Source organism: Rosa chinensis, chromosome 7 (assembly GCF_002994745.2).
Source record: "Rosa chinensis cultivar Old Blush chromosome 7, RchiOBHm-V2, whole genome shotgun sequence".
NCBI lineage: Eukaryota > Viridiplantae > Streptophyta > Magnoliopsida > Rosales > Rosaceae > Rosa > Rosa chinensis.
The window spans coordinates 48,727,448-48,740,574 of NC_037094.1; the positions used below are offsets into that span (position 1 = coordinate 48,727,448).

The 13,127-nt window shown below is 37.3% G+C and overlaps 1 protein-coding gene across 10 annotated transcripts; it reads left to right on the forward strand.

Annotated features, from left to right (window-relative positions):
• Positions 1-329: 329 nt before the first annotated feature.
• LOC112178528 (increased DNA methylation 1) lies at positions 330-4,253 on the forward strand. Of its 10 annotated transcripts, none has more exons than XR_005803425.1 (3): positions 330-1,286; positions 1,580-2,721; positions 3,620-4,253. XR_005803425.1 is itself a non-coding variant. In XM_040511086.1 (2 exons), exons 1-2 carry the CDS (start codon positions 652-654, stop codon positions 1,695-1,697), a joined length of 753 nt encoding a protein of 250 aa, XP_040367020.1. In that variant the 5' UTR covers positions 330-651; the 3' UTR covers positions 1,698-4,253. The 10 variants fall into 10 exon arrangements, 3 of the variants coding, with proteins under 3 accessions (XP_040367020.1, XP_040367022.1, XP_040367021.1); XR_005803424.1 differs by having other exon boundaries at positions 1,580-2,188; positions 2,652-4,253; XR_005803426.1 differs by having other exon boundaries at positions 1,580-1,841; positions 2,652-4,253.
• Positions 4,254-13,127: the final 8,874 nt, after the last annotated feature.

The window sequence follows — 13,127 nt, forward strand, 5'->3', positions numbered from 1 at the left end:
TGCTTGTCGGTGTCAACTCACCATATGATGTCACAATTGGAGTCAATTTTGAAATTTGGACTCGAGTAATGGAAATTGGAAGTGCAGGGATCATCTTAATTAAAAAAAAAAATCAGGGACCAAATTAATTTTAACCCTAAAATTTGAGTACTAAACTAAATTTAGTCTTTTTTATTAACCCTACCTTTTGTCAGTCTTCAGTTTGCTCTATTCTTTGTTCCTCTATTCTTTGTTGTATTATTATTAATTAATTTTTTTTTTTTTGGGAACATGAAGGGGATCCTGATTTAAACGCAGTATTCGTTTCTAGTGGAGGGAGTGCCAGCTGTCATGATTTCGTGGGCAGCAAGCAGCAAAAGGCCACGTGTCAATAAGTGAGAAAGTATCCGTTGGAACCTGTTATATAAACCTGTACCTGCATTTGCTCTGTCTTCACTTTCTCTCCTCTACCTGCAAATCATTTATTTGTTTCTCTTGAATTTCTTTGTTTCTTCACTCTCTCTCTCTCTTTCTCTCTGTTCAACAAATTTCTCTTCTCTGATCAAACTTTCCGCTGAATTAAGCCCTAAGATCGAGACCCACATCGATCAAAAACCCTAATCGAGATCGACCCTAAGATCGATCAAAAACCCTAATCGAGATCGATCAATCATGAAGCGGAAGCGGGCCTTTACTATGGCATCGTCATGGTCGTCTACCGTGAAACCCTCGCGCGTTCCTGAAGAAGAATCAGTCCGGTGTTGGGAGAGCAAAACGGCGTCGTCAAACAGAACCCGACCCCAAATCCAATCCAGATCAAGAAGAGGATCGAAAACAAGAAACATCAATGATGTCTTAAAAGATGAAAGATCCAAGATTTCTGGGATCAACCGGATTTTGGGGACACCCATTCCCGTGAGGAATAACCTGACATGGAGGCTTTTGAAATCTCACATGCGAATTGAATCTTTTTACTGCACCAAGCTCCACTCCGCTCTCAATGCCATCCACGAGTGTTTCGAGCCTTCCAAAGACCCCTACACCAACAGAGACATTGCTGAGGACATTGTCTTCGACTTGGAATCCGATTCCGAGTTGAATTTGAGAGGGTTTTACACTGTGGTTTTGGAGAGGAGAGATGATGATGATGGTCATCAGGAGATGATCGGTGCCGCCACGGTGAGGATCAATAAGGGAGTTGCTGAAGTGCCACTCGTGGCGACTAGGCCTCAGTTTAGGAGACTTGGGATGTGCAGGATTTTGATGAATGAGCTCGAAAATCGGCTCATGGAATTCGGCATTGAGAGGTTAGTCTTGCCTTCTGCGCAAAGCGCACTCAATACATGGACTAGTAGTTCAATTGGGTTTTCAATTCTGACTGAGGCTGAGAAATCAGAACTCAGTGCTCATCATGACTTCTTGGATTTTAAGGACACTGTTATGTGCCATAAAATACTCTTGAAGCACCCAATAGTGTCATTGTGATGCGGTTGATTGACAAACCTCCAGTTTCCTGATACCAAGAGTCTAAGATCATTCTTTGGTCTTGTTAACCCTGTCCTCATCCCACACTAACTTTTCGTTAGTACCCGCCTTGCAGCGCCTCGTTTTGGTCACCTTCTGGGTTCCTCTTTGGCTGTTTGAGTCAAAACTCCAACTCCTCTTTTCTCAGTAGATATGAGATTTTCTTGTGTTTTTTGTTTTATTTTTATTCTTGAAATTTTAGTATTCAATAATGTCTCTGAAATTCCCCTGTTTACTTTTCTAACTTTTTATGATTTTCTGTTTTGCAGATAGTATAACCTGATATCTGCTTTGGCCGAATGTGTTCATGAATCTTTGTAGAATTAACATTCACAATGGTAGGGATGTTGCATATATGTTCCATTGAACCCATTTTTTGAACAAGAATGTGTGCAAATCCTTTTTCTCTTCCTTAGACACTCGAATTTGAGATATTTTGTGACATGCCAACGTTCATGCTTAATGCTGCATTACTTTTACATTACTTTCACAATAGAAACCTTTGTTTTCGCAAGTTGATAAGCTGTAGTTCATTTCGGCTAAATTGATGTCTATTATAGTCAATCCCTTTGTTAGTTAGAAGCAGGTGACTTGTTAAAGGTTCAATTGGTTGCAGATAGTGTAACCTGATATCTGTTTTGGCGGAATGTGTTCATGAGTCTTTGTACAATTTACATTCACAATGGTAAGGATGTTGCAAATATGTTTTACTGAACCCAGATCTTGAATAAGAATGTTTGCAAATCATTTTTATGTTCGTTAGACACTTGGATTTGAGATATTTTGTGAGATGTCAACATGCTGCATTACTTTTACATCACTTTCTGATATAGACCATTGACACAGGACTACCTTAGGTTCTGTTATTGAAAACTAGCTAGTTGGTAAGAGTTTGCTTTACATCTTATTATTCAAAACAGCACTTACTACAAAACAATAGGAACCTCTGTTTTCACAAGTTGATAAGCTGTGGTTCGTTTCGGCTAAATACATCAATCCCTTTGGTTCTTTGAGTCAAAGTCCAACTCCACTTTTCTCATTAGATGAGAGTTTTTTTTTTCTTTTTTTTCCCTTGAAAGTTTAGTACTCAATAATTGCTTTGAAATTCCTGTTACTTTTCTAACTTTTCATGATTTTGTGTTTTGCAGATAGTGTAACATGATATCTCTTTTGGCAGAATGTGATCATGAAGTCTTTGTAGAATTGACACTCACAATGGTAGGCATGTTGCGTATATGTTCCATTGAACCCATATTTTGAACAAGAATGTGAGCAAGTCCTTTTTATGTTCATTGGACACTCGGATTTGAGATATTTTGTGACATGCCACCGTTCATGCTTAATGCTGCATTACTTTCACATCATTTCTGATAGACTATTGACACAGTACTACCTTAGGTTCACTTACCAAAAGCTAGTCGGTAAGAGTCTGCTTTACATCTTAGTACTTAAAACAGCACTTACTAGAAAACAATAGAAACCTTTGTTTTCACAAATTGATAAGCTGTAGTTCGTTTCGGTTAAATAGATCAATCCCTTTGGTTCTTTGAGTCAAAAGTCCAACTCTTTTATTAGTAGATATGAGATTTTCTAGTGAATTTTAGTGTTTTTTTTTTCTTGAAAGTTCAGTGCTCAATAATTCCTCTGAATTTGCCCTGTTTAGTGTTTGGACTCCTTAGTGTTTTAGATTTCCTCTTTATATAGTAAATCCAAAACAAGAAAACAAAAGGTCCATTTGGTGGATTTTACTAATGATGTTACGTGATGCTACTGACATGGTGATTGCAATCATGTATTTACTTTACCTGTTTAAGGGCATGTTCATTTGAGTAAGTGCATGCCCTTATTTCAGCGTGCACCCAGTCAAAGAAACACCAATAATGTTGCTACTGTCATCATAGGAGTATTAAGTCTGTCCATTGTAGATTTTGAGCCCTTGTTGTCATTTGTGTTGTCAGAATGTGCAAAAGTGAATTGGTAGGCGTTTTGTAAGTGACCTCTGAAAGTTAAGAAATTATTGAGTAAATAGTGATACATGAGTTCTTGAAAATCATATGTTCAAATAAATGTTACCCGGGCTTCAATCTTGAGGTATATATTATTTGTTAATCTGCAGGAATTGACTCCTAATAACTTGAAGAAAGTCAGCATCATGGGTACGTCCTAAATTTAGAATACTGTAAACTTCAGATCTTTTGGTTCCTAAGCATTCTGTCCTTTATTTTCATCGAGTTTGCCACCCACATTTTACGAGTGAAGCTATCATGTCCCAATTTGTTGTGTAGCTTGTGAAGAGATGGGACGTTATAATGTAGGATCATGGGAAGCAACTGCCGTTGGTTAGCTTGCCTAATTCTAGTGTTTCTATTCTGACTGTCTTATCTTAATGTTGTGTATTAGACTCTTAGATCACTGACTTAAATTTATTATGTTATTTGCTGAATTATAGCTAGAGTTCCTCAGTCTCAGCTTACGTTTTCTTACCGTTTTCTTACCGTTTCCTTGTAAGCATAAGAGCTGCCTTCAAGCCTTCTGGATGTCTTATCAAGTTATATCTCTGCTGTCGTGCAAAGGGCTTTACTGTTGAGCATTAACTACTTGTATTTATATAAGCTCTATGCGCCTTTGTGTTCCCCAAATTCTTGAACATTACGGGCATTCTTTGGATGCTACAGATGGTTTGATTCCTTGATGAATTTCAATATTGTAAATGTTTTGTTCTAGTTGAAGAGTGCAATATAAATTTAATGGCATGGGATTGAAATGCGTTTCCCTCACACATATATGTAGAAGGTGGAAATGAATTGATGGAAAATTATTTAGCAGACTAGCAGCATGGCCTTTAGTTTTAATTTGTTTTCCAACCAGAGGAAAACTTAAGCACATTCACCAGTTACAAGCTAACAATTCTGCTTTTGCATTGTTTGTGTATATTTGTATTGGCTCTTCTGAAAAGCTACCAATTCTGCCGTCGCACAATTTCAACAGAACCGGTGCAGTGTGGAATATCAAGTTAACTGGAAAATGAAGTCTTCAGAGCTAATACTTCAAAAAAAAAAAAAAAAAAAAAAAAAAAACGCACTGGTCAAGACTTTCTCATGGGCTTTCCTTTTCAATAAAATCAATCAGCTCACTTTCGTAGCCCGAATCTGTAAATTCTTTTTTCATATCGAGTGTCGGAGCATGCTACTGGCAGCTTACAATGTTTCACTCGTACTCATAGCCAACAAATCTAGCTAGTACTGTACAATAGCAATGAGATTATGAAACAAATAACATACATGGTACATCCACAGTAGTCAAGGTGCAGCCTTCCCAATTTCCCTGTAATAATGAGAAAGTTCTTCTGTTTCAAAGATCCAAATTAACTTCAAAACGAATTCGTTAACAATGGCAGCAAAGCAGGATCTACATTTCTTTAGATAGTAAACCAACTACCAATTTCGTAGTAGATACATTAGTCCCATAGCCCCTAATGTCTCATCGTTATTAATAAGACCCTGGATAATTTAGTTATGGGTGCATTTTTGATCTGGAGAACAACATTTATCTTCCATTTATTTGAGAAACTTTGCTGCTCCAACTAATATAGTGGCCCCAAGTCCCCAACTACAAAGCCATTAATCATTATATTATATGTCCTGACATTAGGTTGAAGTCCTTTTGATGATAAACTGCAAAACATTTCCCTAGCAGCTTCAACTCTTCCAGCCTTACCCAAACCTTCAATAAGAATATTGTACATAATAAAATATCTATATCCAACTTCATGCCTTCCAACTCTCTAAACAGTTCCATTGCGATATCTAGTTGTTGGTAATTACATAGACCATCCAGTAAGATACCATAAGTTTGAACATTGGAAGTTAGTTAGCCACTACTTTGCATCTTGTATTGCATGTTGTATCATCCATCAACAACTAATGTATCGTGAAAACCCTTTTGTATACTCTCACGCATACAATAGATTTACTGCATGCAGTGAGCTGCGGTTTCTTACTGCAAAGAATGCCAGTAATGTTAAAGAACTTGGGGAACACAAATTCATCAAGGAACCAACCACTATAACCTAGGATGGAATCAATGTGCTAGTTGAATATTCAAGCTAGCAAGCTAGTTCAATACTGGCCTTGTGATAATTTCGATACACACACACACATATGAAGTAATTTGTTGTTCTTTTTGAATTGGTAGATTGAGGCATATGTCATTTTTAAGTCTTAGCAAAGTCCAATAGAAGAAATTTCTTTGAAGTCCTGAAAAACCATGCAGATTCAAATGTGTTACATACATAAATATATTTCTATAGCTTAATTTCCTCACAGATATTCTTTGAAAACCTTAAAGAATTAGCAAATTAAATGCCACATGCATTTGCTTGTTTAATTGATCAAAAATCCTGGGCGAAGTCACAAAAGCTACTCATATCAACAAAAAAAGTTACTCTCACCAACACTAAAAAGCTACTTTGACCAACAACAGAAGCTACTAGCTCTTACTAACACCGAAAACTACACTCACCAACAATGAAAACTACTTCATATTCTAACAAATTTTCCACAACAACACAACATTGCAAAGTCCAATTGATTAAGACCACGTATGAAAGGAGATTTACTGATGCACTGATGTTATCTGATCGAGCCAATCAAAATAGTAAATAACAACCTAACAAACTGTAAATTGTAATGATACAAGGAATTAAAATTTATTTTTCACAGGGGAATTAAAGAAAAAAACAAAACAAAACTATACTTGTGCCTATTTTCCCTTCTTCCTTTGGTAAAAGTGATGTAGTAAGCAGCCTTTATGTACACTGAGCGAGCGACCTCGACTAGGTTTTAAGTACTCGGAGCATATTACAACAAAAAACGAAAAATAACGCGATTGGTCACATTTGGAGAAGATTATTCATAATTGCTGTAACAAAAGTTGTCCGCTACAAATCCTGTAAAATAAAATAAGATATAGAAGGTGAATGCATGCCTTCAGTGATCTGTAGCAATGATCATATCATGTTGTAGAAAAACTGTACCAGGAAAATTATGTCATCGGCATATGAGGCAAAACTTCCCGATGAGCTATCTGGTCAATTTGAACTCGGGCTCTGACTCTTGCCTGCTTCGACTTGGAGAGTTGAACCTGCTTCCCCGACCTGGCCAATCGAACCTCCGTGAATTATCAAATTTTTTTCATCGAGCACGGTAGGAGCCCTATTCTCAGATCCCTAGCCAAACAGCTCTGATATATCAAGCAATTAGTTTTCTTAGGTGGAAAAGCAAAATATATCCTCAGGGATAGAACAATTTGAGGATGCAACTAGCTTATAAGAATAAGAAAAACTATATGGCTTTATGGATAATTAAAGTTTCAAGACGACACTTCAGAGTAATTGAGATAGAGAGAGAGAGAGAGAGAGAGAGAGAGAGAGAGAGAGAGAGAGAGAGAGAGAGAGAGAGAGAGATTAATCTAATATCGAGTAGTTGGTTTTCTTAAGTGGAAGGGCAAAATCGTCAGAGATAGAACAATTTGAGGATGTAATTGGCCTTATGAGAACAAGAGAAAATATGGGGCATTATGAATAATTAAATTTTTCAAAATAACACTTCAAAGTAATTTTCTATAGATTTTATTTGTCATGTGTTGGTGGATATGAGAATGATCAAATTACGGACAATTTTTTTTTTTGCCTCGCATAAGGTGATATATATCTTATTATTTATCCTGAACTGTTATGTGATTCTATCGCCATATGCCAAAATCTAAGATGCTCTCTAAATAACGGATTTGATTTTATCAAAAATTATCCTTTTCCACAATTCACAAAATTAGGGAGTCATTCTCATTATCATTTTCCACAATTCACAAACATTCTTAGGTCTGAATCATATAAATTTCCTTTTTTTCTTTCTTCTAATCTTCTTGGTTCTTTCTACCTCAAACAAGTTGAGGAAACTTTTTATGACACATGAAGAAGATGCCTTCACGAGAAACTGTTGAAGATCCATGATGATATTTGCTACTTCCTTGTAAATTTAGACTATGGAAGATGAGGATTCACAATGGGGCACTACATTGGATGATCATAGGTCCCAAGAATCAAGAAACTATGAATCAACGACTCAAAGTTACTTCACTAATCTGTGCAGGTATGAACCAAACATTTTTTGCAATGATATAGCATGTAACGTTGTGTATTTGAGATGATGGTGTGACATGGCTAGCCATGATTCTTACTCTATCTAGTTAAGAGATGATCGACGCCGACATATACTATGAGGATGAGGATGCTCTCATATGAAATTTCGGTTAATTTCTGTGACGATCAGCTAGATATAGCAATCCACAACCACTGATATTCTAAAGCACTTCAAGAGAGTAATTTGGAATGTGCACCACAAGAAATACCTCTATAGACAAACGAAGGCACATTTGAGATAACTACTGGACAATATGTAGAAAGAGGATTTCCAGGAATGGTGGGGAGCCTTGACCATGTGCATTGGCAATAGAAAAATTGTCCCACCGCACAGTCTAGGTACTATATTGGCTACAGAGGAAATATAGACTACCCGCCTACATCCAATCGCTTAAGTAGGAGTTATGCTCACATAACCAAGCAACATAATACTAGTAAGTCTTGAAGAAAAAAATAAACGGGAGATTTGAAACCTATGTTACTAATTTATTTATGACGTCACTTTACACATCGAGAGAATCAGAGACTATTTAAAAATAAAACCATACACCATAAGTGGATAAGACCTAACAAGAACATAAATTTTTCAATCTATTACTGAGTTCTAGAGAATTGAGGACTGAGTCTAAGAAATTGCAGTCACACCTCATTTCAACAGCAAAACCATTGAATTAGTTATTATGGATTGGTGTGTGTGTATATATATATATATATAAAACTGAAATTCTGTTACAGGCCTCAAGCACACTTACAATTTAAAACTAAGTAAAATGAGTAATTCCTGCATAGAAAATTAGTTCAGGAGATCACCTCAAGCACACAAACCAAAATCATAATAATCCCTTCATATAGTTTAGTTTAGGAGACTACACTAACATTACACCAATAGAAAGTGTGGTAATCCCTGCACAGAGATTTAGTTCAGGAAACTGCATAAAAGCAATCAATAAAAATCATAGTAATCCTTGCATTAAGTTTAGTTCAGGAGATTATATTAAAAGAAATCAATTTAGAATATAGTAATTTTTACATAGAAGTTTAATTCCGGATATCACGACAAAATCAAGCAATTCAATACCAAAATAACTAGAAATCAATACTCATTCATCTACTGATAACACCAATCGACACAACATCAATCTCAACATGAATATCAACAACCTCAAACATCAATCACTCAACAATAATCTATATCCTTTATACAACAATCATCATAGAATTTATTGCCATCCTGGTACTGTTACAGAGATTATCACCACTTTGGTCACCACCCTGGTTATCATAACTTCAAACACAATTTCATCATTCTCAAAACAATATTGAAAACCTTTTAAAAATATTATTTTCACATCTCAAACCATCACCCAAAATTGTACATACTTCATTCAAAGCTCAAAACGGACAAAGCCGTCTTTTATTCCCAAATTCATTTATTTTCCTCAAAATCACATTGCACAACAACAATGATCAAACATGCAAAACATAATGTTTTTCACTTCACCACACAATTCCAACTATAATTCACAATTTACTCAAACCGAAAATCATTTGTGATAAATCCTTGTTTTTACTTACTCATGAATTGTTGACTATCTAGTTCACATATTTCAAAATAAATATTTATTTTCGATCAATATGATTGTACAGCTAATAATTATATTTAACAAAATTATAACATAACAAAGTAGTCACCCAAAACAACGTGAGATTTACTCATCTCAATACCCCGTTGCATCTTCACACACAAATCGAGACAAGTACAAACGACAAAACTCCTCTCAAATCAACATTCTCAAGCACCTAATCACACTAAGATCACACTCAATACAACACAAAGTACACAATCGTTTTAAAGTTTGAAACACATGAACTATAAATCAAAGGATACGTTAATCGAGACAAAACCTCTTCTGAGACCACCCAAAGTCTCTGACACACATTTAGGATCAAATCGCTTAAACAAAAGGACGATCGAATGGTCGGATCCTCACGGATCAAAAGTCATACGAACCGAAACGGAAAATAACCTAAGTCAACCAAAAATTCGAGCAAACAAAAAAGTAAATATACCAACATGCTCGTATAGACGAATGAAGGCTAAGGGAGCAAAGAACTGCTTCTAGGGTGGCCAGACATAACGCTACCTGCCGCCACAGACAGCTGCGCGTCAGCCTAGATAAGCTAGATCAAGCTCAAAAGATCACTGTCGTTGAACTTCAAACCGTGATTTCTTGCTCCACACTTTGATTCAATCTTCAAAGCTTCCATAGATGGAAAGAGGAGGAAGAGAACTTCAAAACTTAACCTTTCAAATCCAGCCGCCATGGGAAAACAATGGTCCGACTGGGTCGGCGCCACCGTACTTTCTTGCATCGATCCGCCATGCAAGGTGCTTGCCGAAAGAAGAGGATGGCTGAAGGAGGTGCAGGACTCCAAGAAAAGCTGATCTAGGCTAGTTTGGTACGTCAGAGGAGACCGAAAACCCGAGATATATTCGAGTCAGGTCGAGGGTCTGGGAGATTGAGAGAGAGAGAGGAATTTCAAAAAAATCCGGAAAGTTTCCAAAAAGGAATTTTGAGCATTTTTCTGAAATTTTCCTATTTATACTAAAATTTCAAAAATGGAAATAATTTCCCCTGACAATAACTTCTTTATATGGTCTCTGGTTTTTGCGTGTTGCATGTCCACGCGCGAACTCGTATCAACGCGCTCTATGATTTTCATGAAGGAAGTTTTTGAAGAAACCTAATGAATAAAAAGTCAAATCTTGACCCCTCAAAAATAAAACATTTCGAGTAATTATTCGTCCGAAACACTTTCACTTAACCCACGAAACAACTAATCGCACAACAACCAACAATATAATTTCCAGAAAACCCACAAAAATTAATAACTAATTTATGGAGTATTACATGGTCATCTTGACAAGGTTGCAAGGCTTAATGGCACCAGGTCATTGTTGGGGCAGTGCTGGATTTGAGAGATTCGCTGGAATCTAGGTTTATAGCAGAGGTAGACATATGAGTTGGAGGTGCGGGGCAAGGTGGTCGGAAGGTCCACAAGATGGGGGACTGGACTGGTGTAATATGTGGCTGACACTGATATCTGGTGAAGCCTGGTTTGGTGGTGCTGGGAAGGAAATTCGGGAGTTCTCTTCAGGCCAGGTTGGTTTTGTCCTTGGCTTAGATGTCAGATTATGGAGGGCGAGTTTACCAACCTCAATAACAACTTTACTGTGGTAGTTTCTAGGAAGCTAGTGTCAATTTTGTGGAGAGGGAATGTTAATTGTTGCAGATTATTTCTTTGTTTTTTTTTTTGGGGTTTTTTTTTTAGTTCGTGGTTAGGCTTAATAAGTCATTCCTCCCTTCAGCAAAGGTTTGAGTGTTTTCTTGTAATGTCGATGCCATTGTTATGGTGTCTTATTAGTACTATTGTGCCATCTCTATGGTGTTAGTCCTGATTAATGCTCGTTCTATTGTCAGTTCTTTCTTGTTGTCAAAGTGATGGTGAATCATTCTTGTACGTGGTCTGGCTGTTTACACAATGTTGAAGAGGCTGAAGTAGTTCGTCTTAATGTCGGTAGAGGGGTTGTATCGTTGTCGGGATTGGTTACTATTAATGGTAGCCCGCGGGTATGGGTGAAAAATTTCATTAGGCCTGGTTAGGCCGGCCCATGTGGCTCATGGATGTCATTCATTATGACGGACCTGTAACTATTGATTAGGTTTTTTTTTTTTTTGAGGGCAATGGAAGACTAATCCATTGATCGAAATCATAACTACCTCAATCGGTCAAGCATGAAGCGTACAAGCACCCTCATATTACAATGCAAGCTCAGTAGAGTACTAAAATCCAAAACAGAAACTCCAAAAAAGACTAAAATCCTAAAGGAATTGCTGAAAACAAAATACAGAATTGAAAAAACTCTCTAACCCTACACTGCCCTAGTATGGAACCATTGGTCTGAACATCTTGAAGCCTAAGACCCAATTGGTGTACGTCGCAACACTCAACGCAGCCACAGTAACATTCGAGGAACAGTACAGGATAAAGAGCAGGATAGGCACTGACAAGACCCGCCCCGGATTTCACCCTGAAATCCGAAGAGGCCCTGCGGGGCCCACTTTAGAAGAAATTCTACCAAAAATTTGACAGAACTTCCCCTAAAAATGGACAACCCAAAACCTGTAGAAAAACATCCACACTTCTAAATCATCCATCCTTATTCTCCTGGAGCCACCCTGCTCCCTAGATCACAACATCTCCCATTTCACAAACAATTCTGATACTTAAGAATATTAATCTCATAGGTTATCAGAGCAATCTAATGTACAGGCGTACAAGAGAATAGAAAACAAGATAAATGACCGATGCTTTTATAATGCGGAAGCTATTACAGCTATGCCTCAACCCCAAGTACGCTCGACCTCAAGCTAAACTAGCCTGCAAACTGGGCATTTAAAACTGAAGGGCCCAGGGGAAAACATTTAAAATCCGTTAGAGTGAGTGGACGAAAAATAAGTACTTTCAAATGTATAAGTAAAACTTAATGCTTTCCCAAGTTATTCTCTAAAATCTCGCATGCAGTAACAATCTTGAAAACACTCTTAATCATCCTCTTTACTGAAATCTCAATCACGTAACAAGAACATCTTGAAACCTCTTAAAATCTCATCCTCAATCCTTATAAAAACATCCTTTTCATGAGGCTCGTTTGATGACTAGAAAGAACTGCTGTCTAGTCACCTCATGCCATCTAGGAGGGACTGCCACTCAGATGACGCATCGGAATGGACTGCCAACCGGAATAGGAGGCGGTGGATAGAAGGGACTGCCAACTAGCCACAAGTAGTAGACGGGACTGCCGACTAACCACAAGTAGTAGACGGGACTGCCGACTAACTACCTCATGTCATCTGGAAGGGACTGCCAACCAGGTGACCCATCGGATGGGACTGCCAACCGGGCTGTAGTCTGGAAGAGACTGCCAACCAGACTATTACCTAGAAGGGACTACCAACAAGGTAAGATACGCATGCGCCAAAACTGGCCTCCTTAATAAACTGAATAGCCTCCTCAAGAAACTGAAAATAACCTCAAAATCTCAATAAATCCTCGAAAGCAACCTCGAAAGCATAAAATCAAATACTCTGTAAATCAATAATTGCTTTCGGAAAGAAATCTCCATCTAACTCAAGTCTGATAAGTGCAGAATTCAAAACCCAATAAATTTCGATAAATCAATCATGCTCAAATATTTGCTAAATCCTTTGCACTCGTATATCATCATAAAAACTGATATTGGAAAACAATAATTCTCATAATATTTTCCAAATCAGTCACTTCCCGAAAAATCATTTCCCAACTCAATAACTCATAAATAACTATCTCGAAAATTTACTAAAAGCCCTCGGGAAAGAATTTC